The sequence below is a fragment of the Manacus candei genome, unplaced genomic scaffold, assembly GCF_025592945.1.
Source record: "Manacus candei isolate 608988 ecotype Guabito, Panama unplaced genomic scaffold, ASM2559294v1 h1tg000069l, whole genome shotgun sequence".
NCBI lineage: Eukaryota > Metazoa > Chordata > Aves > Passeriformes > Pipridae > Manacus > Manacus candei.
In genome coordinates this window covers 1,213,248-1,237,473 of record NW_026138117.1, presented here as the reverse complement: position 1 = coordinate 1,237,473, position 24,226 = coordinate 1,213,248, and the positions used below count along the sequence as shown (strand labels likewise).

At 42.9% G+C, this 24,226-nt stretch overlaps 2 protein-coding genes across 5 annotated transcripts in view; both read left to right on the top strand.

The window, feature by feature from the left end:
• LOC127479708 (regucalcin) overlaps positions 1-9,139 on the top strand; it is an 83,735-nt gene extending 74,596 nt beyond the window's left edge. For all 4 annotated transcript variants that reach the window (XM_051807000.1, XM_051806999.1, XM_051807001.1 and 1 more), the window contains 5 exons: positions 977-1,159; positions 2,451-2,666; positions 4,150-4,281; positions 7,915-8,069; positions 8,795-9,139. In XM_051807000.1, the coding sequence (XP_051662960.1) occupies positions 977-1,159; positions 2,451-2,666; positions 4,150-4,281; positions 7,915-8,069; positions 8,795-8,845 (737 nt within the window). In that variant the 3' untranslated portion in view covers positions 8,846-9,139. The remainder of the gene's footprint in view (positions 1-976; positions 1,160-2,450; positions 2,667-4,149; positions 4,282-7,914; positions 8,070-8,794) is intronic.
• A 3,568-nt stretch (positions 9,140-12,707) lies between these two features.
• Positions 12,708-22,432, top strand: LOC127479707 (regucalcin-like). Its single transcript, XM_051806998.1, has 7 exons — positions 12,708-12,894; positions 16,130-16,298; positions 16,777-16,959; positions 18,621-18,836; positions 20,313-20,444; positions 21,097-21,251; positions 21,983-22,432. The coding sequence occupies exons 2-7, from the start codon at positions 16,133-16,135 to the stop codon at positions 22,031-22,033; spliced, it is 903 nt and encodes a 300-aa protein (XP_051662958.1). The 5' UTR covers positions 12,708-12,894; positions 16,130-16,132; the 3' UTR covers positions 22,034-22,432.
• The last annotated feature ends 1,794 nt before the right edge of the window (positions 22,433-24,226 follow it).

Here is a 24,226-nt window from a genome sequence, read left to right as displayed (position 1 = left end):
GAGCAAACAACCAGAAAGGACCAGTTCCTCTTGGCAACAGTGGTGGCTGGTGGTAGTTATAAGTATTTGTAAAACTATTACCTAATTATACCCCTGCAAAGCTATAAATACAATAAATGTTTTATTTTTTTTTAATTATTAACTTGGTGATTAGTCTCATGTATATAAAATATTATACCAGACTTTATTGCCCTGCCTAAAGTTATTATTCCTTATATTGCATCTGATTGTAGGCTTTTACAGAAATGTTATCTTCACTGGGTTTTTTTACTAATTCCTTTATAATAACCTGCAATTGAGGTTTTAGGCATAATAGCTCAAGTGAGTGTAAATTAACTGTGGAGTATACACTAGTTTTCTGTTTCCCTTTAACTCTTGGGAAGCTCCTCCCCTCCTTGGTGTGGTTTTGGTGCTGCTGGAGGCATATTTGAACTGCACAGCAGAGTGTGGTGCAGGGGAGCAACTCTCCTGCCCAGTGTGGCCTGTCCCAGTGCAGAGGTACTCTTGCCTCCATCAATGTGGGGCTGATTTATGCAGGAGCTGTGCTAAACAAACACAGTTGCTCCAGAGCTCTTGTGGCAATTGATTTTTCCTTTGTGTGTGGGGGAACCCACACAGTAACCTGATGTAAAAAGCCCTGTCCCCCCTTTAATGCCTGGGGTTTTTTTTAAGCATCTAGCTGAACCAGATGCTGGTAATGATTATAGCTCCTGGGAGCAGTGGTAATACTTAAGTTTCTTGAGTTTATGTGTCCTAATAAATGGTGATACCCTTCATAGCAACTTGCTGTATACATTAAGTATGCACTCTTAGCATGACCTAATCTGTTTCTATGTATTTGGACTTCAATTTGTTTGGTAGAAAAGTAGGTTGTTTCTCTTGCCTGTGGTTTCACTGAGTTCAGTTTGCATGTCTAAAGTGGGCAGAAATGTCTTGCCATAGCACATCCCTCTTTTCCATTTCACCCTGTTTCTAGATGCTCCTGTGAGCTCTGTGGCTCTTCGGAAATCTGGAGATTATGTCATCACCCTGGGAACCAAGTTTGCTGCTTTGAAGTGGAAAGAGGAGCAGGTAACCACCATTACTCAAGTGGACAAGGACAAACCGAATAACCGATTCAATGATGGGAAGGTGGATCCTGCAGGGAGGTATTTCGCAGGTATGCTGCAGGGTGGTTCCTTCCCGCTGGTGCCTGTTAGGTTTTGGTGATAAGAGGTAGTGATCAGTTGTAGATGCAGCAAGTTTTTCTTCATACTTAAATGGTGGGGGTTTTTTTTGTCTTCAGAGTTTAATCCCGTTTACAAATCTGTTTGTATCACCTGGGCACCATCTAATCAGGACTGTTTTTTTAAAAAGAGACACACTATTCAAAGTCTGCCTAGTTTAAGACATAAGCTTTGCCTTCTCCCTGTTGGCTGCTTGTTTTAATACTCTCAGGGTGCCAATAGGAAGTACTTTTCAAGTTAGCAAGTTATTATACTGTGTGTTCTTCATAAATCAGAATTTATAGATTGTATTTCTAAAAACTGTGTGACTGTTTATACTGGAGAAGAGAAGGCTCAGAGGGATCTTACCTGTGTATAAGTACCTGATTTGGGGGAGTGGTGAGGGAGTAAAAAAAAGGATGGAACCAGGCTCTGCTCAGTGGTGCCACTGATGGGACCAGAGGGAGTGGACACGAACTACAAATCAACAAATTCTGTATGTACATAAGAAGACTCTTCTACTGAGGATGATCAAAGAGCGGAACAAGTTGTCCAGGGGGGTTGTGGGGTCTTGATCCATGGAGATCTTCAAGACCCAGCACTGGCATGAGAAACCTGTGGTGTCTGACCCTACGCTGAGCAGTGGGTGAGGTGATCCTGCATGATCTCCAGAGGTGCCCTCCCACCTCAGCTGTCTGTGATCCTGTCCTCCTGTTTTTTAAAACACCGTTCTGTGCATTTGCTCTCTAGTTCAGTCCCCAAGCTTACCTTAGCTTGCATTTACCCAGCCTCTCGAGCTAGTCTCAGCTGCCAACTTCAAGTTGCAAAGATGAGATTTGCTTTTGAAGAGGCTTTAATGTAAGACTCATTGAGGGAGGAGGTAATTTTTTTCCAGTTTCTCAGCTCTACAAGACATTAAGATTTGTGGGAAGTTAAATGCTGGCCACACCTTTCTTAATATATGAATGACTGAATAAAACATTTTGCGGGAATCACGCTGCACACTATTTCTGCCACTGTTCAACAAAACCCCAAAGACTATGTTCTGTCATCTTTTGCTGAAAGTAAGCACTTCAGAAATCTACCTTTCTTTTGCTTTTAACTCAGTTTCTTCCTCAAATTTCAGAAGCCCCCTGCGCTGCTCCCTTCTACATTGTGATTATCATCATTGCGAGGGGCTGCCACCAAACCTGGAGGAGAGTCCATTCGCTCTGAACCTGCTTTCTCCCCTTTGGCTCTGCACAGGTACAATGGCCGAGGAGACTCGGCCTGCCGTGCTGGAAAGACACCAGGGCTCTCTGTATACACTTTTCTCTGACCTCTCAGTGGTGAAGCACTTTGATCAGGTGGACATTTCCAATGGGCTGGACTGGTCGCTAGATCACAAAACCTTCTTTTACATCGACAGCTTGTCCTATTCGGTGGATGCCTTTGATTATGACCTCCAAACTGGAAAAATTGGTATGAATGACTGTATTCTAAAATAATTGGTTGTGCCTAAAGATTGTGATGTTTGTTCCTGTTCTGGTTATTATATAGAGATGATCAGAACTTTGGGAGTGCTTCTTCAGTAACCTCTTGAGGGCAAAACAACAGAAGCCATATTAATGCCTATCTTCGCCTGCATAGGCTCCTGGCTCAAACCAGTCAGGGTCTGTTGGTAGCTCTATAAAGTGTTTAAATTGCATGGCAGTTTGAGTAGTGATCTGTACTACTGTTACTAAACACAAGGCATATCTGATCTTCCAACGTAAAACCAGCAAAGTGTTTCTCATTTGTCTAGGTTTCTGTGGCTGTGTGTTTCTTGCTACTGAAAGCATAGGCCATCTTGTAGTCTTGTACAAAACCTCTGCCAGCTTCTCTAAATATTTTTTTCACTTTTCACTGTCTTGTTTTTTAAATATAAGGTTTTAAATGAAGATTCTGCAAAAAGAACTGGGCAACAATGGGAAAGCAGTAACTCAAATTTCCTTCCTTTATTTAAAACAAAATAATGCCTGAAGGGCTTCTGCAAGCTTGGGCAAAAGAAAAAATTCCAGTGACTTGGACTAATAATTTGCTTTTGAGTACATGGACTGCAGTATTTTACTTTAAAAGAACCTAGCCAATTTGATGTTGAATTTTAAAACTGAATTTAAAGTCATTTTGGGCATAGAATCCTGTCCCAGTGTCTCTGTGCTATGGCTTACAACTGAATTTTTCTTTAGGAAATAGGATGCTTCTCCTCTCTCTCTCTTTCACTCTCTGTATTTCTGTGGCAATCTGACAATCCCCAGGAGCAAAAAGGAAATTCATTAAAAATATTGCTGCATATGAGAAACATTGAAGTTGTCAGAGCATAAAATAAACAATGTTGGAAACTTGTGTTTAATTTTCTTTAATAACAATGGATAAAAGTTCAGATAGATTTGTTTGGTTTTAGGTTGATAATATGCCTTTGAAATTGATGCTTTTCCTGGCTCTTGTGTTTATATAAACTCTGAGTTTATAGATCTGAAGGTCAGTTTTGTGTTGAAATAGTGATTTATTGGCATGTTGCAGCAATCTGTTTGAAATGTCTCCAGTTGGAGCAACTCATACTTCAAATTATCCAAACTGCTTTTAGAACAAGTAATTAATTTTATTAATGTATGTAACATTAATTTATTCAGTTATTCATTTGATATTGTAAGTAGGGAACATGAGTGGTGCACTAGAAAATAATACCAGAAAAAAGGATTATAATTTCAGTGGATAGAAACTGATCCACAGGCTTTCATGCTGGGAAACAACTATCTCAGGAAACAAACAGAGCAGCAGACACAATCTATTTCCTTTATAAGAAAAAAACTCAAGGCTTCAGCACAGCTTTTGAAAATAATAGTACAAATAACTTGCTGGGCTGTGACTGATAAAAATTTTAACAACTGTCTCGCTCAGTTGTGTGTTTTTTCCTATCCTGCAGGCAACCGTAGGAGTATATACAAACTGGAAAAAGAGGAGAACATTCCTGATGGGATGTGCATTGATACAGAAGGCAAACTTTGGGTAGCTTGTTATAATGGTGGGAGAGTGATTCGTCTTGACCCTGAGACAGGTAAGCCCTTGCAAAAGGTGGACTGGAACTTTGTGTTCAAGAAAAAAAAAAAAAAAAAGAAGAAATAAAAGCAAAGAATGAGAGGATTTTCCCCCCCTCACAGGAATGATATATCTGCTCTTTTTAAAAACAGTACTTTTTTAAATTGTTATTTTAAACAATTTCATGCCCCTGCTCTCAAAAATTACCTTTGTAAATAAGTCTTCTTTGTTCCCAGCATCTGTTGTGTTGAAAAGGTAAAGTTGCTAAGGAGATCATCATTATACTTGTGAGTTGTTTGAATTGGCATTCTCTTACATCCTCCAAACTTTAGACCAGTGTTTACCTCATCGATAAATGATGTAAATGGGTAAGCCATGAAATATCAAAGATGACTAAAGCCATTTTTGAGCCTTGTTTCTTCAGCATATTATATTATTTTGGATGGCCTACTGAATTTAATACAATTCCCACATGATACTGATGCCAACAATATCTTTTTTATTGTTGAAAATAATTAAAAATATTTCATTAATTCCACAGCATTTTGTCATTCACATAGTAACATCTTGAGTGTGCCCATTGTCTGAGCCAGTTGTTCATTCCTACTCTCATTTGGACTTTAGTGGTGTGCCAGAGATGATTTACTGTGGGTAAAAAACACGTGTAAAGCACTTAAGGGAAGCTGAACCCCATTGCCTGCAAGGGGGCAGTGGGTAAGAATAGGAGTGTGATTTTGACAGATCCCAGGAAACACAAGTTTGCATAATGCAGCAGAAAAGCAACTGTGCTGAGCTGCAAGTAAGAGCTTCCAGTAGAGTCAGAAGTGAGGCTGCAGCCTGACCTGCCTGGTGCACATGTGCCAGTGCCTCTGTGCTGCTGATATCTCCCAGCTGGAGCTTCATTTTCCTAAAGCTGGGGTGCAGACTCTGCAGAACAGAAGTCAGGCAGGTTGGCAGGACCTTGCATGGATAGAGATCAAAAGGTGATGAGGAAATCACAGCCTGAGACTCAAGTAAGAGCTTCCAGTAGAAGGCTTAGTGTTTTGTGGGGCTGCAGATTCAGGGATGCCAGTGTCCCTTGATGCATTCTGCCTCTGGTTCACTGTTTTTGTCTTCTTCCTCGCTGGCCTTCACCTTCTTCCTTTTTTCACTTGTTTTTCTTCTCCATTTTGGAAGCGTTTTCTTATGGGAAAGCTAAAGGGAATAGTGGCCATAAGCAAACACATAGGGATACTAAGAATATTGACAGCAGAGTACATACCCCTAGTGCACTCCCAGTCTCTAATTATGCTCACAGCTGGATGAAATACTGACTTGTTGATAAGTACCAGTGCATTTCTCTTCTGCGTACCTGTCTGTCCCCCCTCACCCATGTAAAACTCATAACATCTGCAGGGGATAGTAGTACAAAGTTTCACAGATTCAGTGTCCATGCCAAAAAGAGCCACCTTTTTCATGGATACCCCATGCTTACCTGCCCTCTCATGCTGTCGTTTTAAAGTGATTTCTAAAAATCTGAAATTTGCTGAATTCTGAATGAATTGTAATTATTTAGGGAGATACCCAAGACATGTATGAAGAGAATTCCATGAAAGCTGCTCTTTGAATGCAAAAGAGCTATTAAGTGTGGCTTGAATGGCTGACAGCCAGTTGCAGATATATCTAATGATAAAGAGCTCATCTAAAACACATGAGGGATTTTCAAGTTTTAGCAATGTTAAAGCCTTGGAGGATTTTTTGGGAGATGGGGTGAGGAAACTTGTTTTTTTGGCATCTTCACCTAAGTGAAGGTTTTGAGGTTCAGGGTGAAGCCACTTTTCAGGTCTAGGCTTCTTTAGCATAGGTGGTTGCTGCCTTTAGATTCAGGATATGCTACGGGGAAAGACTGTGGTGGCTGATCCCACTAAGTTTGCAAAGGGCTCAAAAAGGATGTCTAACTTGTATGTGGCAAGCCTTGTCATACCTTTTGGTGACCTGCTATTCTTATGCAGTCATGTCTTTTAATTAGAATCCTAGAATCATTAAGGTTGGAAAAGACCTCTAAGATCATTGAGTCTGCACTCATCAGCAGATCATCAGCACTGCCAGGTCCACCACTAGACGATGTCTCTAAGCACCACATCTACATTTTTGAACATTTCAGGGAACATGAGATTAGCTCAGTTGGTCAGAGTATGCTGCTAAATAATGCCAAGGTCACAGGTTTGATCCCCACAGAGGCCATTCACTTAAGAGTTGGACTTGATGGTTCTTGTGGGTTCCTTCCAATTCAGAATACTCTTATGACTCTATGATCATTCCACCACTTTTGTGGGCAACCTGTTCCAATGCTTGACAACCCTTTCAGTGAAGAAATTGTTTCTAATATCCAGTTTAAACCAAATATTTTACAGTTCTTTCTAGTGAATGTTTTTAGTATCCTTTGAATTTTAGTGTCTAAAAGATTTGCTAAGTTTCTCTCTTCTGTAGATACTAAGCACAAAGGAATATTTCAGGTAGATAGTAGAGCATCCAGGTGCAGATTTTCTTGAATCTCCAGGGAGGCATTGCTCATCTCAGAGCTTTGTAAATTATATCTTCCAGGCTGTTATCCATTGAGACACATCAGGGTCTCTCCCCTTGTCTTTGGGGCTCATGCCTCTTCTCTCTCAGTCCATGTTTTTTTCCCTTTGAATGCACCTCCCACCCATTTTCTCCCAGAACTGGGGTCAGCCAATTTCTGGGTTCCCAACACCAAAGTTACTATTTCAACACATCAGTAAAGTTAGTTACTGTAAGGGGACCAAGCCCTTTATATATGCAGTTGGGGGAGCAGAGACATTACAGGTTTTGTAAGGAGATTCATGTGCTCTAGCATATTTCTAGAAAGAGAAATTCAATACTAGGTAAATAAAATAAATGTGATGGGAATAAGCACACCAGGATTAGCAAGAATTTTAGAAAAATCTGCTGTAAGGTATCTTGACAGTCTTCTGGTTAGGGCTGGAGGCAGTCTGTTCACTACCACTGTAATTAAGACAGTAGCTATTTGTTGATGTAATAAATGAGTAATATTAGTTATGGTAGCACTAGTTTCTTCTAAACTTCAGACGTGTCCCATGATCCTTATTTTATGCAAACTTGATTTGAAAGGCTATTGAAATTTCAGGAAAAAGTTCTAGGAATTAATCTTCCTTAACTGCAGGCACTAGAGGTGTAGCAGGAGGTACGCCTCCACAATGCTGCACGAGGTCTACTCCCTCCAGGCTGCCTTTGTAATTAAAAGTAGAAAAGTCAGCAGGTCTAGAGTGTGATTCATGTGACCTGTTTTAGAGGGGAATTTTATCTCATTTCCATTGACTCCTTGGGCAGTCTAGGTGACGAGCTCAGATGCGCTGGATGTTTGTGTTTAACTAGAGGACAGACTGGGACTGGGGTGGGATTTGTTTGTGATAACTGAGATTTGTGATCATCAGTGACTTTGTCACAGAAGTCTGGTTTCTTCCTTGTTGTGGTGCTCCGTCAGTATGCTGAAAGTCAGCGTGAGTCCTCCCCCTGCCCTGGTTCCCACTTCTGAGGAACACTTGGCTCCACGAAGGTTATTCGCAATAATTTGTTTAAATTTCTTGTTATAAGTAGACAACCAGGAAACATCATGCATGTTTTCCTCCAGGGAAAAGACTCCAGACTGTGAAACTTCCAGTTGACAAAACAACTTCCTGCTGTTTTGGAGGAAAGGATTATTCAGAAATGTATGTGACTTCTGCCAGTGATGGGATGGATAAAGAGTGGCTTTCACGACAGCCACAGGCTGGTGGGATTTTCAAGGTGAATGATGCTTTTTTCTGTAATTTTAGATTGTAATTTTTTTGCTCCTGCATTTTTCAGGTAGCAAGCCACTTGGAGTGGTAGGAAGCAGGAAAAGGGCGGTTGTTTGATGATTGGTCATATATGTTAAACTATTGTTTGTATTTTTAGTTCCTGTTGCAGTATGAGGAAGTTAAATGCATTTAGAGATTTGAAAATAGTTTTGGGTTTAAACTTTGTAACAATGCTGATAGTGTAAATTTTCTGTGCCATCACCTCTTTATCACTATCCCAACACTGTTTGCATTTTCTATTTGTTGTGGAAAGAATGGGTAAATACTCATGTGTCTTAATCAATGACAGATCCACTTTTATTTACTTTCTCATTAATTATAACTAAATTACCTCTTAAAAAATTTGTTACCTTGGGATTTGTTTTAAAGCCCTGCTCTTCTCTGTGTGCATGCTGAAGGTTACATTGTGAACTGCAGAATTAAGGCTTAGTAGTATCTAAGAGAAGAGGCCTTTGGGGGATGGACTCTGACCTGAGATTATTGAGCTTTAGAGAAAGAGCATGTGTTGAAATTCCTGGCTGTGATGTGCTGATGTGTGCAAAATAAAATAGGAGGGCAAATTAGAGTACACAGTCCTTTTCAAATTAAAGCATGTCCAGTTGTGCAAGGAAAGCAAGTGTCTGATAATGGTGGATTATTACTCTAATATTTTTTTTCTCTCTGTTTTAATAGATAACAGGACTGGGGGTGAAAGGAGTCCCACCATATCCATTTGCAGGTTAAATACACACTCTTCAGAATGTATTAGAGAAGACCGATGTACACAGGACAAGTCTGAAGGTCTTATTCTGGTGTTCAGCATCTTTTGCTTTGGAACCACAACACCATTATAATAGTTCATCAAGAAAGCATGAAAAACTACTGAAATACATGGAATATTTTAAAACTGATCTTTTCTCTCCCTTTAAATTTACTTTAAATATGTGATGGTACTTTTTCCTGTTGTGCTAAAAAGATTCGTATCCTAATAAGCTTCTATTGTAATTCTATTTTATGATTAAAAATATTTTAATATCATTTAGTTGTTTATTCTTCCATCTCATTTGCAACTTATGCTATATTGATTTCTTGATTGTACAAGAGACTTGTACTGTCTCTTTTACATATTTTTGAAGTTGCTTATAGAATCCCCTTTGGTGGTCTTAGCACTGCTTTAAATGTAACTTCATTTGTCCCATGATATTCTTAACAACTGAAACATTAATGCCTATCACTGTGCATCTGCAGCTTTCTTCTTAGAGCCCTCAGCTGTGGCTGTGCTTAAATTAACTCAGTCTGGAACTGATCACCATCTCCTCCCAGTGCATGTCACTATGTTGCTCATTTTGTTAACTATAAACCCAGGCTTGGGGTGAAGAGCCATATCTTTGTCCATCCTTTGAAGATCTCAGCCTATTCTGGGGAGATCCATGATGACAGGAAAACGTTAAGCATTCATGACCATTTGCATAAATCTGCATATACCTCCTCCTGAAACAAACTCCCCCAGAGCACCCAGAGAAGCAAGGTGGGCCCGTGTGCCCAAATGGCCACTGTTTCAAATGTGGAGGAAAAGGAAGTTTTATTACAAATTCTTCACAGCACCTGTTGTAAATGAAAGGTTTATTTACTGGATTGCTTTTCTGCTGGTAACTTCAGGCCTATGTGTGCTGTAACTTATGATGTATCTCAGTTAGAAATTAAACTGGATTTTTGCTCTGTGCCCATCCATCTGTGAGAGAGTAATCCAGCAACTGACTGCCAAGAGGGCCAGTGGCTGTGTGTTTTCTCTCCAAGAATCAGCACACCATGGTTTGTCAGTGCATCTCTGCAGGCCTTGGAGTTTGAGTTAGCTTCTGATGGATGGGCTTGCCTGCTGTGCCCTCGAGTGTGCAGTGGGTGACTCAACTGCCTGGCCCCTGGGTCACACTGAGGCCTTGGTGTTCAAAGGTGACTTTGTGCATGTCACTGTTTCCCGTCTTGAAACACTGCAGGGGAATGTCTCAGCAGCTGGGAAAAAAAGAGATTTAAGCAGCAGGGCAGATGAGTGTGAGACAGTGCAGGAAGCGGGGGCTTGTTCTTTGGAGTGTCCACCATCCTTCATTTACTTTGCACTACAAGGCAATCTCAAAGCACGTTATTGAGAAAGTTTGAGCTGAGGATGATTATGAATGTGGCAATTTTAGAGCTCTGATCTCACTGAAGTGATGAACCCTGAGATAACTGCAGCTCAGGAACCGTGCTGAAGGGCTGCTGTGGTTGATGGCTAATGGAGATCTGGAAATGCAGCAGAAAATAAGTGGGCATAAACACAGATAAGCTCCCTCTGCTGTCACTATTGAAGTTTTGTACCTGTGCTCACCCTCACACCATCGCAGTGGCAGTAGGGTGATTGCCAGCACAACACAAAAAAAATGCCAATTTTTTTTTCTGTTGCTACCCTAGAAAAGTAAGAGCAATAGCTTGTACAGGCATGAAAGATTTGGTCAAAGATTAGTTTATCACAGCTGGTCAAGAGGCACCCATGAAACACAGGGAGGATGTGGCTGCTGGACCCCCTCATCCTTCATACCATCTGTGAGTGAGTGGCACTGGGCAAACATCTAAATAACACGTCTCTGCGCATGGGAGCAGAGGCAGGTAAAATAAGCTGCTGCAGACACTTTACAAATGAATGCCACCTCCCCCTTCTGCAAAATCACCTGCTGCGCTTTGCTATGCTGGTTTCCTATGCTTCACATGAGCAGGAAGAGCCAACTCTGCCAGGAGAGTTGTATTTTTAATGTTGCTGAAATGCCCTGGGAGCGCGTCTCAGCGCAGCCTCCAGTGCAGAGGCTGTAGCTGCTTTCCACGCCCCAGCCCCAAGGAGCCCAAACTGGTGCTGCTGGCATATTTTGAGTCCCATGACAGAGCACTGGATCTGGCAAACTGAGCGGTTGCTGGTTCCCTCAATTAGGAAGGCTTCCTCGCTTTTGTTTAATCCCTTGCTTATTAATGGCGCTCACCTCTTTGATCAAAGACCAGCACTGATTTCAATTAGGGTTGAGCAAGAACCCAGTGACAGGAAAGGCTGTATCAGGAGGAGCAGCTGCTGTGCCCTGAAGGATTTTTTCACCCTCATGACCAAAATCTATAGTCATAGGTGAAGCGTAGTTATTCCCAACCAAGGTGGAGAAAGCTCATGTAATCCTTTGCTGGCAAAATAGCTCTGCTGAAATAAAAGCAGGCGGCACTGACTGCCTGGGGAGCTCCAGTTCTTCCCATCTTGAGCACAGGGGAGGGACCAGACCCTTCCTACAAAAGGGTGAAGCCAGGAAGAGATAAGCCTTGGCTTCACTTTTGAACAACGCTGTTGAGTGGGGTATCGCTGGGGTGAGTAGCTGTACCTGTATCTGCCTGGGGTTTTTTATAGCTGTGTCTTCATTAACTCTAACCATGTCTGTTGTCATCTCCAAGAGGGAGGATGACTGTCTAGGTACATAAAAACTGTAAGAGATCGGGACAATCGAATAACAGGCAAAGTCAAGTTTCTAGACTACTGAAAGATGGGATGGACCCTCAAGGGGAATAAGCAGCACAAGTATGTTTTGGGGAGCTGTGGGGGAAAAAGAGGGAGCAATGGATTTACTAAATATTTGCAAAGCCACAGGAACAAATTCTGAGCTATTATCTGAGCACATGCCTGTGAGTAACAGAAGACAAATACAGTTACTTAAATACCACATTATGTGTTGTGCTAATATCCTGATGTGCTCTCCCAACTACTCTATGTTGATAAAAAATAGGGACTATAAAAAGAAGCCATAAGAGTTGCATCAGAGGAGATCAGAGCAGTGGGAGAGAGGAAGCTACCCCAGAAGGAGACAATGCAGTGGGGTGTCAGCCAGTGGTACAGGGATCCTCAACTGCCTTTGGCCAACTTCACTAGAAACTTCTGCTTTGTAAACCAGCAACGCTAGAAACAAACAAAGTGCATGGCAGGACCAGGCTTTTTATGTTGTGGAAACAATTAATAGAATAGCTGGCTGCCTAGCAAATATATGCACCTGCTACTGCAGAGTTGCACCACTCATCAACGACATCCACAGTCTTTGAGATGTGTCTCCTCCTAAAGTGACCAACTTCTGGAAAGGCAAACAAGACATTGCCATTCTGCAGCATCCATGGCATTTGCCATGGATGGTAAAAGTCCTTCCGCATGTGTGCTACAGGCAGCAGTTTGAAGCTCTTTGCTGTAGTGAGATCAGCCTTTGCATGTTCAAGGTGAGGAGCCCTGCAAGGAGAGCAGGTGACTTCACACACGAGAAGACTGTGGCACAGATGGGAGTAGGAGCCAAGTCTTAATGATGCTAATAAGCCCTAATCACAAGAATATTTTTTTTCTTTATTGCTCAGAGTACTACAAAACCCTCCCCTGCATCTTTCGTTAACCTTCCCTTTTATCACCCTAAATTTGGGAAGACTGGGCTAGCCCTTGGGGCAACTGAATGGTGCAATGCCTCAGTTTTCCTCTCTTGCTCTCCTGACATGAGAAAAATACTGAGCAAGGATTTTTTCCTATCACATGTCCTGCTGCTGGCACTGCAAACCAGACCATTCAGAAGGGCTTTGGTCCCTGCCTCATCATTCATGTGACTGCTGACTGAATACAAAATGTAAAAGGTTACCTGCTCCATGCAGATAACATCAACTGTTGCACATTTTTAACCGTCGCTGAAAACAGCAGCCAGTTTCATTGGACCAGTGCTGGAAAAGAGTCACCAACTCAGGTCTTGCAATATTGTCCTCAGCAGGTGCGTTGATGTGATGAACTGCAGAGTTTCGCATAGGTGTCCTCCAGCTTGGTAAAAATATTCATCTGCTTGACTGAGGGGAAAAGGGTTCTTAAAATTCTTTGGTTTATGCAGATAATTGTTTGTATATTAAAAGTTTTAGCTGTCTGCCTGCTTATTCAAACTTCAGCTTGTCATGAAAAATGGAATGTGTGTTTGCATGGGGGGGAGAGCGGGTGGGAAACAGCAAAGAAATGTTTTAAGGCCAGTCATTAATTTGTACTTTACCTATATCTTTTTGGGGATACTGAAATGACCAATTTTTGTCCAGATCATTTGAAAAGAGATGTGGACTGAGGTTAGAAAGGTTATTTTCAAATAGCTACCAGAGAGAGGATTTAGTTTGTAGAGCAGACAGGATGTTTTTACATTAGTTTTTCATTTCTAACAGGAAATTTTTCTTGTGGTCTCCAAATTCTGGTAACTTTAAACAGTTTAACTTGGAAAATGTTTCAGTGACACCCGTCAGCCCCTTAGTCTCCATAAGGGGTTTAGGCATGAGTCCAGGAGGCTGTAAAGCCAACAAAATATTGGAGAGAGGATGTAGGCAGGGTGAATGTGACATGTTTTTCTGCAGGGATTTTGTTTCTGGAGAATATGGTGGGATTTGATCCTTTTTGATTGGAATTTCTCTTGTCTTTCCTTGCATGCTCATCTCTGATGGGTTAATGTTGTGCCAAGCAGAGTGTGAGGTGCCACAGAAAAAGGTGCCAGGTGGCAGGATGCCTGGGGAGCGATTACACTGGGATGTTTTGAACCAGGGTTTTTGGGGTCATTACCTCATTTTTCCCTGAGATGATGTATTTGGTGAAATGCTGCTGCTTCTGCTGCAAAGTTCCATAGGGTGCTGACAGAGAGGGTTCGACAGGAGGTGTACCACTGGGTGGAAGGGGGACACAGATAGGATGAGACCAGGGCTGCCAGTTTGTGGGAACTCTTCTGGAGGGCAGTGCTGCCTTTTACAGTATGACGACCCTTCCTGTTAAAAACCTCCATTTTCATCTGCTTGTAAAAACTAGTGAAGCCTCAGCCAGCAAAGCACAAGTCTTCCCTTCCAATTGCCCTCTTCTTAAAAAAGGGGAGGGCTGATGATTATTTGAACCAAAATATTCATCAGTGTGAAAAACTCCACAGCTGGAGTAACACACAGGAGCTATTTCTTCGGCGAAGGGGATAGATGCTGAAGCTGAATGTGCAGATGGGGAAGGAGGACACACACTGAGGCTCCGTGGGACAGGGCAGGTCTCCACAGCATTGCTGGGGTGACATGAGTGGGGTGAGCAGACAGCTGGTGCAGGCAGGTTGGTTTCTCCCCTGACTGTGCCTTGTGAAACAGTTGACAATAGTGTGATTGCGTACTCCTCATGTGGCATGTGGGACGAGCTGTGAATCAGTATTTCACCACAGCTTATCTGCCAGGCCCCTATTTTGGTGTTACGGAAGTTGGAGAAGGAGGATGTAAATGAAACAGGAGCTGGTGAGAAAAGAAAGCTTTAATAAGGCTTGGTTGGGTCAATGAAACAATGGCCAAGACAAATACACACTGGCTGCTGCAGATCTGGAGGCTTTCTGCCTCTGCAGGAACTGCACTGCTGCTGGGCTGCTGCTGAATGCCATTTTCCCACAGGGGTGAGAGCAACTCTGTGTTTTCCAAGTCATGATATAATAAAGTCAGCATTGTGTCTCCAAGCCTCGGGTCCCACATATGGCAGCCACATGACACAAAGCTTTAACCGAAGAGAAACTCACTCTGCTAGCTTGAGCATGGTTTAACAGGTTTAAGGAGGTTAAAACCTGGCATCTTATTATATATCCTCATCTACATTTAGACTGATGCTGTTTGCCTGTGTGGAGTAGCTTGCTGCCTGGACTCTTGTGGCCAGGTTTTTTGGAAGGGAGTGGGATATAGTTGATAGATGGGTCGTTTGAACCTTACCTTGGTTGTGTGACTCATTTCAGGAAAGATCCTGTGCCCCAGCCCTGCATTTCCACTCACAGTGATTGACTGGCTCTTCCTACGTATTTTGAAGTGCATTAGTGCTAATTAATTATCTGTAAACCTTATCACCAGCTCACCTACTAGGAAACAATGCCTGCTTGAATACAGTAATCCCTAGGACTAATGTTATGTCAGGGATTGGCTGCCTCCCAAGAAATATCTCCCCAGTCTGTGGAAAAAATGTGCTGAGGCTGGTGGGTGCTGGTGGGATGTGGCTCCATTAGCATTAGCGGTGACTGAGGCAGCGAGTGGGCCTCTTTCTTTTGTAAGAGCTGAATGGTGGAGGATATTGCTCACATCCCACTCCACAGCAAGGGCAGGGCAAGCCCAGGATCCCTATTTTGGAGGGCATCAGTGGGCTCTGGACACAAACCTGATGGATTGTGCACCCCATGCCAGGGCTGTGGCTGATTGACTGGTGTCCCTGTGGGCACCCTGCTGCACCCTGGGGACAGGGGGATGGGGTAGTTAGGGCATGAACAACTCCTGGCAGAAGCAGATGCATGTAATGAGAGGTTCACTGGCGTCTTTGCCCCCAGAGCAGCAACTGGGGTAATTACACCCTGCAGCCTGGCATGGGGCAAAATTCGGAGTCTGTGGCAGGGGTTGGAGATGAAGCGGGGGTGGTGAGGGGGCTGATGAAGATGAAATGCTTAGAGAGAAAGCAAAACAGTAGGGTTTCAAAGGCAGGAGATTTCCTCAGTGTTTGCATATTCACACTGACTTGGTGTGGGAACAGGCACCTGGTCTGGCCTTGGTGGCAGCCAGCAGTCGGTATTACGGGTACAAATATGTCTTCCTGTGGAGAAAGCCAGTGCATCTGCGTTGGTAAGGCAGAGCCTTGTTTTCTCACAGAAAGACTTCTGACTCGTTTGTGCTGCTCCCTGTGGTCTGAGGGACCCTTGGGATCACTGATCCCCAGAAAACAGATGGGTGCCAGCTCAGGGCCATGGCCCAGCACTCCCTTGCCTGGAGGCAGGTGCTTCATCAGCAGCTGTGGTTTAGGAAAGTTTTGCTAAGGAGAAGCTTTGGTGTCTTGAGCTCATTTCCAACCATGAGGCCATGGAAATTCCATAGGAACCTCCTAAATTACTCTGTCATGTGGGATTTGGAGTGCTTTGCCATTTACAAACTCTGCTTTTAAGCATAAACATGACAGCTTTTCATTAAATCCATTATTAACTCTCTTCCCCTCAGACCATGTCCTCCTCCATCAAAATCGAATCTGTCGTGAAGGAGAAGAACCGGATGGGAGAGTGCCCGGTCTGGGAAGAAAGGGAGAATGCACTTGTCTATGTAGACATTAACTCACAGAAAGTTTGCCGCTGGAGCCCAATCACCAATGAGGTGCAGAGCGTGTCTGTGGGTAAGAGTCTGTACTCACTTCATTCTGGGAGTCACTCTGTCTGCCCCATCCATCCCTCCTAGTAGGAGTCCTGCAGCATAGTGGTGTCCCTTACTCTCCATGGGGCCACATGCCCTGTCCTCCCACAGCATGTTGCTGAGCACGGTGTGGCCCAAGCCAGCTGAGCAGAGGGGAGTGTTTTCAGGTGTGGAGGACCATGTGTGTGTTGCCCTTGATAAGCCTAAATGGGAATGCATGTTTCATTTGGGACCTGCAGAGCCAGACATACAGTCCTAATGACTGTGTCTGCCCAGAAAGTGGGAAAATCTTTGGAACATAGAGCTAGTGATCTAGCTAATGATCCCAGGGGAGAAGGATCTTAGCATCAGCTCAGCCTTTCCCAGGTCAGGGATGTCCCAGTGAAGCCCAGACACCCTCGGTGAGTGCTGACCGATGGCCTCAGAGCTACCTGTCATCTTCTGCTCCTTCTCACCCACAGATGCCCGTGTTGGCTCGGTGGCACTGCGGCAGTGTGGGGGCTACGTTATTGCCCTGGGAACCAGGTTTGCCTTTCTGGACTGGGACACCCAGGCAGTCACCACCATTCTTGAGCTCGAGCAGGATAAACCCAACAACAGGTTCAATGATGGGAAAGTGGATCCAAAGGGGAGGTTTTTTGCTGGTAAGTTCCCGGCAGAAATTTCCCCCAGAGCAAAGGGAAACTTATTACAGTGTATTTTATATAATGCATTTTATTCTTTGTTATTGATTCCTCAGCTGAGCTCCCTACAAAACCCACTGTCACAAGCATGAGCCAATTTGCGAACGCTCTGCTCAGTTACTGCCCGATGAAGGAGGACAAGGGACCCAGCATTCTCTGACCTAAATGAGGACAGAGGCTGTTGGCAAGAGCCATCCAACAGGAAGGCTCTGCTACTTGGTGGATGATGTTTGTCAAACACCTGCCTCTGTAGAAGGTGAAAAGCCAGTGAAAGGCTCATGTAGGTGGGAAGTTTTCTGATGGTATAGAGAGGGATGCAGCTTCAGCCTGGAGAAGAGGAGGCTGAGGGGAGACCTCACTGCAGTCTACAACTTCCTTGTGAGAGGAAGAGGAGGGGCAGGCACTGATCTCTTCTCTGCAGTGACCAGTGACAGAACACAAGGGAATGGCCTGAAGTTGTGTCAGAGGAGGTTTAGGTTGGATATTAGAAAAGGGTTCTTCACCCAGAGGGTGGTTGGGCACTGGAACAGGCTCCCCAGGGAAGTGGTCACAGCACCAAACCTGACAGAGTTCAAGAAGCATTTGAATGATACTCTCAGGCATATGGTGTGATTCTTGAGGATGGTCCTGTGCAGGACCAGGAGTTGGACTCGATGATCCTTGTGGGTCCCTTACAACTCAGCATATTCTGTGATTCTAGAACAGAACATGAGCTGCAGCTTGCATCGTCCACATGCAGCCTCTCCCAGTTAGCCTGTGGGAAACAGGGATGTGGGGAGAGATCCTCAGCCTCCTGAAGGGTTGGGTATTACAAAAAGCATCTTTAACCCAGAGGATGGTCAAGCGCTGGAACAGGCTCCCCAGTGGTCATGGTCCCAACCTGCCAGAGTTCAAGGAGTGCTTGGACATCGCTTTCAGGCACATGGTGTACACCTGTATTTTATGATCATAGACCATTTAAATGATGAAAGTGGCTTACAAAGAGCAACAGCAAAAAGAGCACATGATGCTTGCCTGCATCTTAGCTTGTACTGTGAGCAGAACCTGAATCCCTGGTGTGTCATGGTGCTCCTTTGGGTCTTTGGTGTCTGTGACTTAAACCTCATGGCAGTGCAGAAACTCATCCTTTCACTGGCCAGGATCAGCTCTGTGGGAGGCATCTGCTTCTGGTGTGTTCCTTTTCCTCCTTCTCATCAACCTCTCAGGGCCTGGTTAGACCCTTCATCATAGAACTGTAAAATTGTAGAATCATGTAATGGTTTGGGTTAAACAGGATCTTAAAGACCATTTAGTTACATAAAGACCACCTAGTTCCAACCTCCCTGCCATGGGTAGGGACACCTTCTACTAGACCAGGCTGCTCAAAGCCCCGTCTAACTTGACCTTGAACACTGCTAGGCATGGGGAATCCACACCTTCTCTGGTCAACCTCTTCCAGTGTCTCACCACCCTCACAGCAAAGAATTTCTTCCTAAAAATATTTTCTTTTTAGGAAGAAAAAAAAAAATCACAGTGCTGTGATTCTCCCTAGGACCTCTTGGTAACAGTCAGAGGAGTGTTTTGATTAAACACGATGAACAAGCTTCTGCTTTCTTCTAACTGTGCTCCCATTTCCATTTCAGGTACGATGGCTGAAGAGACAGCACCAGGCGTCCGAGCGAGGCGGCAGGGAGCTCTCTATACCCTTTTCCCTGACCATTCCGTAATAAAACAGTTAGACCAGGTGGACATCTCCAATGGTCTGGATTGGTCCCTGGACCACAGAACCTTCTTTCACATTGACAGCCTGACATACGCTGTCCATGCCTTCAGCTATGATGTGCACACTGGAAAGATTGGTACACATGCTTTTTAAATTTGGTGACAAGTAGCTCTATTGCTCTTTCTGCAGCAAGACCTGGGCCTGTGAGATGTGGTTATTTATTTGACAGATCTCGTATCTTCTGCTTACAACTTGTCAGTACGCTGACTGTGGTATTTCTCAAATTTAGCTACTTATCAGGTGTATTTGGTTAACAAACTTTTGACAGTCCTTCAGCTTACTTTCGTCTGGAGAGATGGCTCATATTTTGACCCATTCAAGGAGTTCTAGGGAACAAGCCATTTATACTCCGGAATGAGAGGGTTTGCAGGATGCTATTTACTCTTGAGTGCCATCTACTGGAACACTTTGGTTGTACTAGCTCCATAAATACAGATGGAGAATGTGCATGCATATATATCACAGAAAGGTATTTGGAGGATCAGGTTATCATTGTGACTGAGGTTTCCCAATTCTGAAATTAAAATTGCCTTCAGATATTGGCAAATTTCACTTAAATTCACTTTCTGGGTAAACATTTTTTATTATATCCACAAAAAGGAAAATTTAGGTGCAAGAATAATGGATATAACTTCATTTCAAAACTCTGTGAAATATTTCTGTGCAGTATCAGCCTGATATACTCCATGCGAATTTAAAAGGCTGAACCACCTTTGTACTCTAATGAGTGTGGACTTTGTGAAATCACGGCTGAAAATTACACAAAATAACTACATTCACTCAGATTTCGCTTTGCTGGGAACATCTGTTCCTACAGATTTTTAAGATATAAGATTTCTAAAGAAGATTTTATGCAACTTTCCCTGCTGAAAATACAAAAATGTAATGTGTTTGAGCTTCCTAACCTTAACTAGGCTTGTGACTGTCTCTTTTTGGGTGGTGATAGCCAGAAGGTGCTGGGTCAGTGCAGGTGGTCCACTGCCCATGGGCCCTGCTCCATGAACCATGCATGTGCCCTCCAATCCACCTGCACTGCATCCTAGACCACTAGCAGCTGGCATCCAGTCTTAATCAAAACTGGTTGCTTGGTTGGCCATTAAAAAGTGAAGTTCTTGATCTTTAGCTGGGACCAATGGCTTATCACCAATGTTTAAACCCATGTCATTATTTATGTGACATATCCAGGCTGCCATGACCAATGAAAGTCCAGGAAAAATTACTGCACTGGCAGCACTCGTGTTGTGGCAGGTAACAAGTGAGTTCACAAGGGAGATGGGGGCATTTTGTTCTTCTCTTGGTAAAATAATAGGAGCCCTAATTCCGTACAATCCCAAACTGCAATGGCTTTGCTGGGGGCTTGTTTCTGCCTAAGAAAGGCCAAGTCTGGCTTCCAACAGTCTGCAAAATGCATATGTGATGTACATTTTGCAGAATGTCTTTCTCAAGGAAAATTACCTTAGCTGTTTGCAAGAGCATGGAAGATGTTAGACTGGAATCTGATACAGAATCAGTAGCAGCCCACATAACACCAGCTTTGTATCTCTTCCCACAGCCTGCCCCAAACTTTTGTACCATCTAGAAAAGGAGGAGCAAATGCCTGATGGGATGTGCATAGATGCAGAAGGGAAGCTCTGGGTGGCCTGTATTGATGGTGGCAGAGTCATTCGTATAGACCCAGAGACCGGTAAGACTTCCACCAGCATGTGCATATGAACATGAGAGGAATGGCAGCCAGGAAGAATGGTTTGGAGGCGAGATAAGAAGGTGTAATTTATTGCCCATTTCTGCCCCATGGGTTGCCAAGAACATTCCTGGTTCAGTCCCCAGTCATGTAAAGACTGCAGCTCCCTGTGCTGCCTCCCAGTGCCAGGTACCCCTGCTCCCATGGTTTGCTGATGCAGCACACACTGTTCTTAATAATATAGCTAAAAAAAAGTGTACTGCATATCTACTGCAATTAAAAAAAAAATCTTAGTGTTGTTTAACTGAATGTTTAACTAGGAAATGCTGTTAAGGAATGAATGATGACCATCCTAGATCATGTGTTCCTGCCCTTCCTGGCCTCGCATACTGTATTGCTGCATTTTGAAAAATGGAAGTGAAGCCCCACAGATATGGGGGAGAGCCTGAAATTTAGAGATGAGGCAGATGAAAGAATTTGATATCCCCACAAACTATCCTTTAGAATATGGTTTCTGTCTGAAGGGGAGATGCCTTCTGGGTAAGTCCCACATCTGTACCATGCACAGTACATTCATAATTACATTCATAGTACATTCATAATTACATGCTTCCTAGAAAATAGACATTAGAAAACAATTGTATGTTTTTCCCAGGAAAAAGAATTCAAACTGTGAGGCTGCCTACTCCAAGGATCACCTCTTGCTGCTTTGGTGGAAAAGACTACTCAGAAATGTACGTGACTTCTGCATACGATGGACTGGACGAGGCCACCTTAGCTAAGGAACCTCATGCAGGAGAGATTTTCAAGGTGAGCAGATTTTATTTCTTTCCTTCTATACATCGGACCTGCCAAACCTCATATTCTGAGAGTGTGTTGGTGTTCACCAAGCTCACATTTGTCTTGAATGGGCAAAGCATGTTAAAAATTACTATGACTTGTTTTGGAAATAAGGACCACACATAAGGGCCGCAGATAACATTTAAATTAGCAAAATTATTGATTGGTGCTTGATAATCTTAGTGATCTTAACCTTAAGGAGTTTGAAAAAACTCCATGCAATTACTCTTTTTGGGCTCCTCTTGAAACAGGGGACCCTAGACATAGGAGTTGGTTGCTGTAATATTTGTTCTACAACATTTAAATGTTTTCATTATACTCAGCTGGAGATTTATCTGTTTGTTTCCTTCCTTCCTTCCTTTCTTTCTTTCTCTCTTTCTTTCTCTCTTTCTTTCTTTCTTTCTTTCCTTCTTTCTTCCTTTCTTTCTCTCTTTCTTTCTCTCTTTCTTTCTCTCTCTCTCTTTCTCTCTTTCTTTCTTTCTTTCTTTTTCTCTTTCTTTCTTTCTTTCTTTCTTTCTTTCTTTCTTTCTTTCTTTCTTTCTTTCTTTCTTTCTTTCTTTCTTTCTTTTTCCTTCTTTCTTTCTTTCTTTCTTTCTTTCTTTCTTTCCTTTCTTTTCTTTCTTTCCTTTCTTTCCTTTCTTTCCTTTCTTTCCTTTCTTTCCTTTCTTTCTTTTTCTTATCTATTTTTTTTGTTTTAACAGATAACAGGCCTGGGTGTGAAAGGGATCCCACAGAATTTCTATGCTGCTTGACCACCGACACTAAATAGCAAAGACGAAATGCTTGCATCTTATAGTAACTCTGACCAGGAGAAGTCAAATGAACTACAGAATTTATCTGTGTGAGGATTTGTAAGCCCACATTTGGGAGTGTGCTTGTTTGGAATTGAAGATATTTCTTCTTCTGTGGGCCCATGGCTTGATGCAATAGGTTAGAGAGGTAAAGTTAATCTGTGTTACAGCTTGATAGCTTTTGTGACTTACCATAAACCTCTTAATGCAGAAGCGCAGTTTTGTTGAACTTTCTGACGACTAGCTCTGGATTTTCAAGTCTGTGCAGTTCCGAAGCGGAATCTGACTCCTCATTTTACAGTGATGTACCAGCAATGATATGGCAGATTTTAATAAACATTTTAAGAGTGGTGACTTGAACTGGACTGTTCTTTTGCTGTGGGACTCCCCCTGAGGTGGTTTTTTTTTTGATGATCAGACCTATCTGTTGTGTCCAGGTTCTATTTTTAGGTCCTTGTTAACCTTTTTCCAGGCTGTCCTCTAAGACATTTAGGCTGCTGAAAATCAACTACACAAATATATTTAAAAGAATGCTTACAGATGTTTTTTCTCTGCATTCAGATATTACCATTAAAACACTGACTGACCATACACAGTCAGTGCACAAACAGGCTGTGAGCTACCAGGATACAAAAAAGGATGCTCAGTAGAGTCGCCTTGTCAGGGGTCATGTTTACACCCATGCACATGGACTTCCCTTTGCTTTACATGTCTTCTTATTGCATGCATGACTTCGCTTTCCTGTTCCCCTTTCTTCTTGTGCTATTCCTCTCCTGTTTCAAGTACCTTCCTCCTTTTTACCTTCAGATCCTCCCCTTCTGTCTCCTCCAGAAAGCACAACATCAAGATGTATTTTTAGAGGCTGTTCAAATAATGACCCAACCCTATCCTGGATTCACTGAACCACTGCGATCCTTTCAGTATTTGAGAATGCTTGAGACCTGCAGATAGGCAGTGAAATTTAGCCTTTGCATTGAATTTGCTATCTTCTTACTGCCTGGAAAGGTACATAGCACATCATACATTTTCAGATCCTTAATGCTGACACTTCATGATGTTACAAAGAAGTCAATAACATGCATCATCTACCAGACCAGAGCTTTCAGTGTCTTCCTCTGAGGTATTTGACCTTTACACCCCTGTTATTCAAAGCCTTGAGCTAGCCCTCAGACTCTTTGAGCAGGGAGAAAGTACTCACTGTCTCACAAGGATGATCTCCCCCAATAACCTGTAAGTGGAGGAGCAGAGGAATTATGGTTAACCGTGCAGAAATGTTAAACACAGTTTACATGGAGCTGTATGCAGCTTACCTCTAGAATCAGCTGTTTTCTCCAAAACCATAATCCCTTTCCTAGTTAGGAGAGGGATTCTTTCAAAACTCCCTCTTGGCAGTTTTGAAAGAACCAAGCTGGATTGATTTCTTTCTTTGAAAATATCCATATTGCCCAACTATCTTATGTGGTAAACTTCTGGACTGCTGACAAGCAGAAGATCTGGTTCTGAGCTCTCATGAGGCAGAGGGCAGATCAAACCACACATCCCAGGAAAATGTCCTAGCCATTTCAAAGGTAGATGTGATAGGGAAAAGTTAGGTGGTATATTTGGCCCCTCTGGTTGAACTGGGCCACAGTCTAGAAAGAAATGTGAGATCCAGAGGTCTGAGAAGGGAGCTGCATTCACTAAGTACTATTGAATATGCTTGGCCATTGAACAGGATTTTCCAAAATGCATTATTTCAAAACAGTTACTTGAAGTTTACTGTAAAATCCACATTAGGTACTTTTCAGACACTTACTCTAGATGATTACTTTAGGCCATTAGCAAACACTTTACTTCTATGCTATTTGACCAGATAATTGGTATAACAGGATAAAGAGTCTTGGCCCATTGCTCTGCCTCACTCCTACCTTGCCTTGGAAGAGAGATGAGTCCAGAGAGCTGCACAAAGACAACTTGAGAAATAAAATGTTCAACTCGTTATATTTGCTCAACATCTGGGCTGTTGTTTTTTTTCCTGATCATAATTCCAATAGTAATTAATCTACTGAGGCTTCATAAGAGCACCTCAGTGCCAAACTGGTATGAGGAACCTTGACAATTATGCAAGATTTCCTGTTTACCCCATCTGGAGAGGATTGCAAAGGCAGGATGTTA

Bases quoted from the DNA above. Each gene is read 5' to 3' on its own strand.
- LOC127479707 (XM_051806998.1), top strand. From the start codon at position 16,133: ATGTCCTCCTCCATCAAAATCGAATCTGTCGTGAAGGAGAAGAACCGG. The intron at 16,299-16,776 runs GTAAGAGTCTGT...TCTCACCCACAG, and splicing joins GGTGCAGAGCGTGTCTGTGG to ATGCCCGTGTTGGCTCGGTG. The intron at 18,837-20,312 runs GTACACATGCTT...CTCTTCCCACAG, and splicing joins TGTGCACACTGGAAAGATTG to CCTGCCCCAAACTTTTGTAC.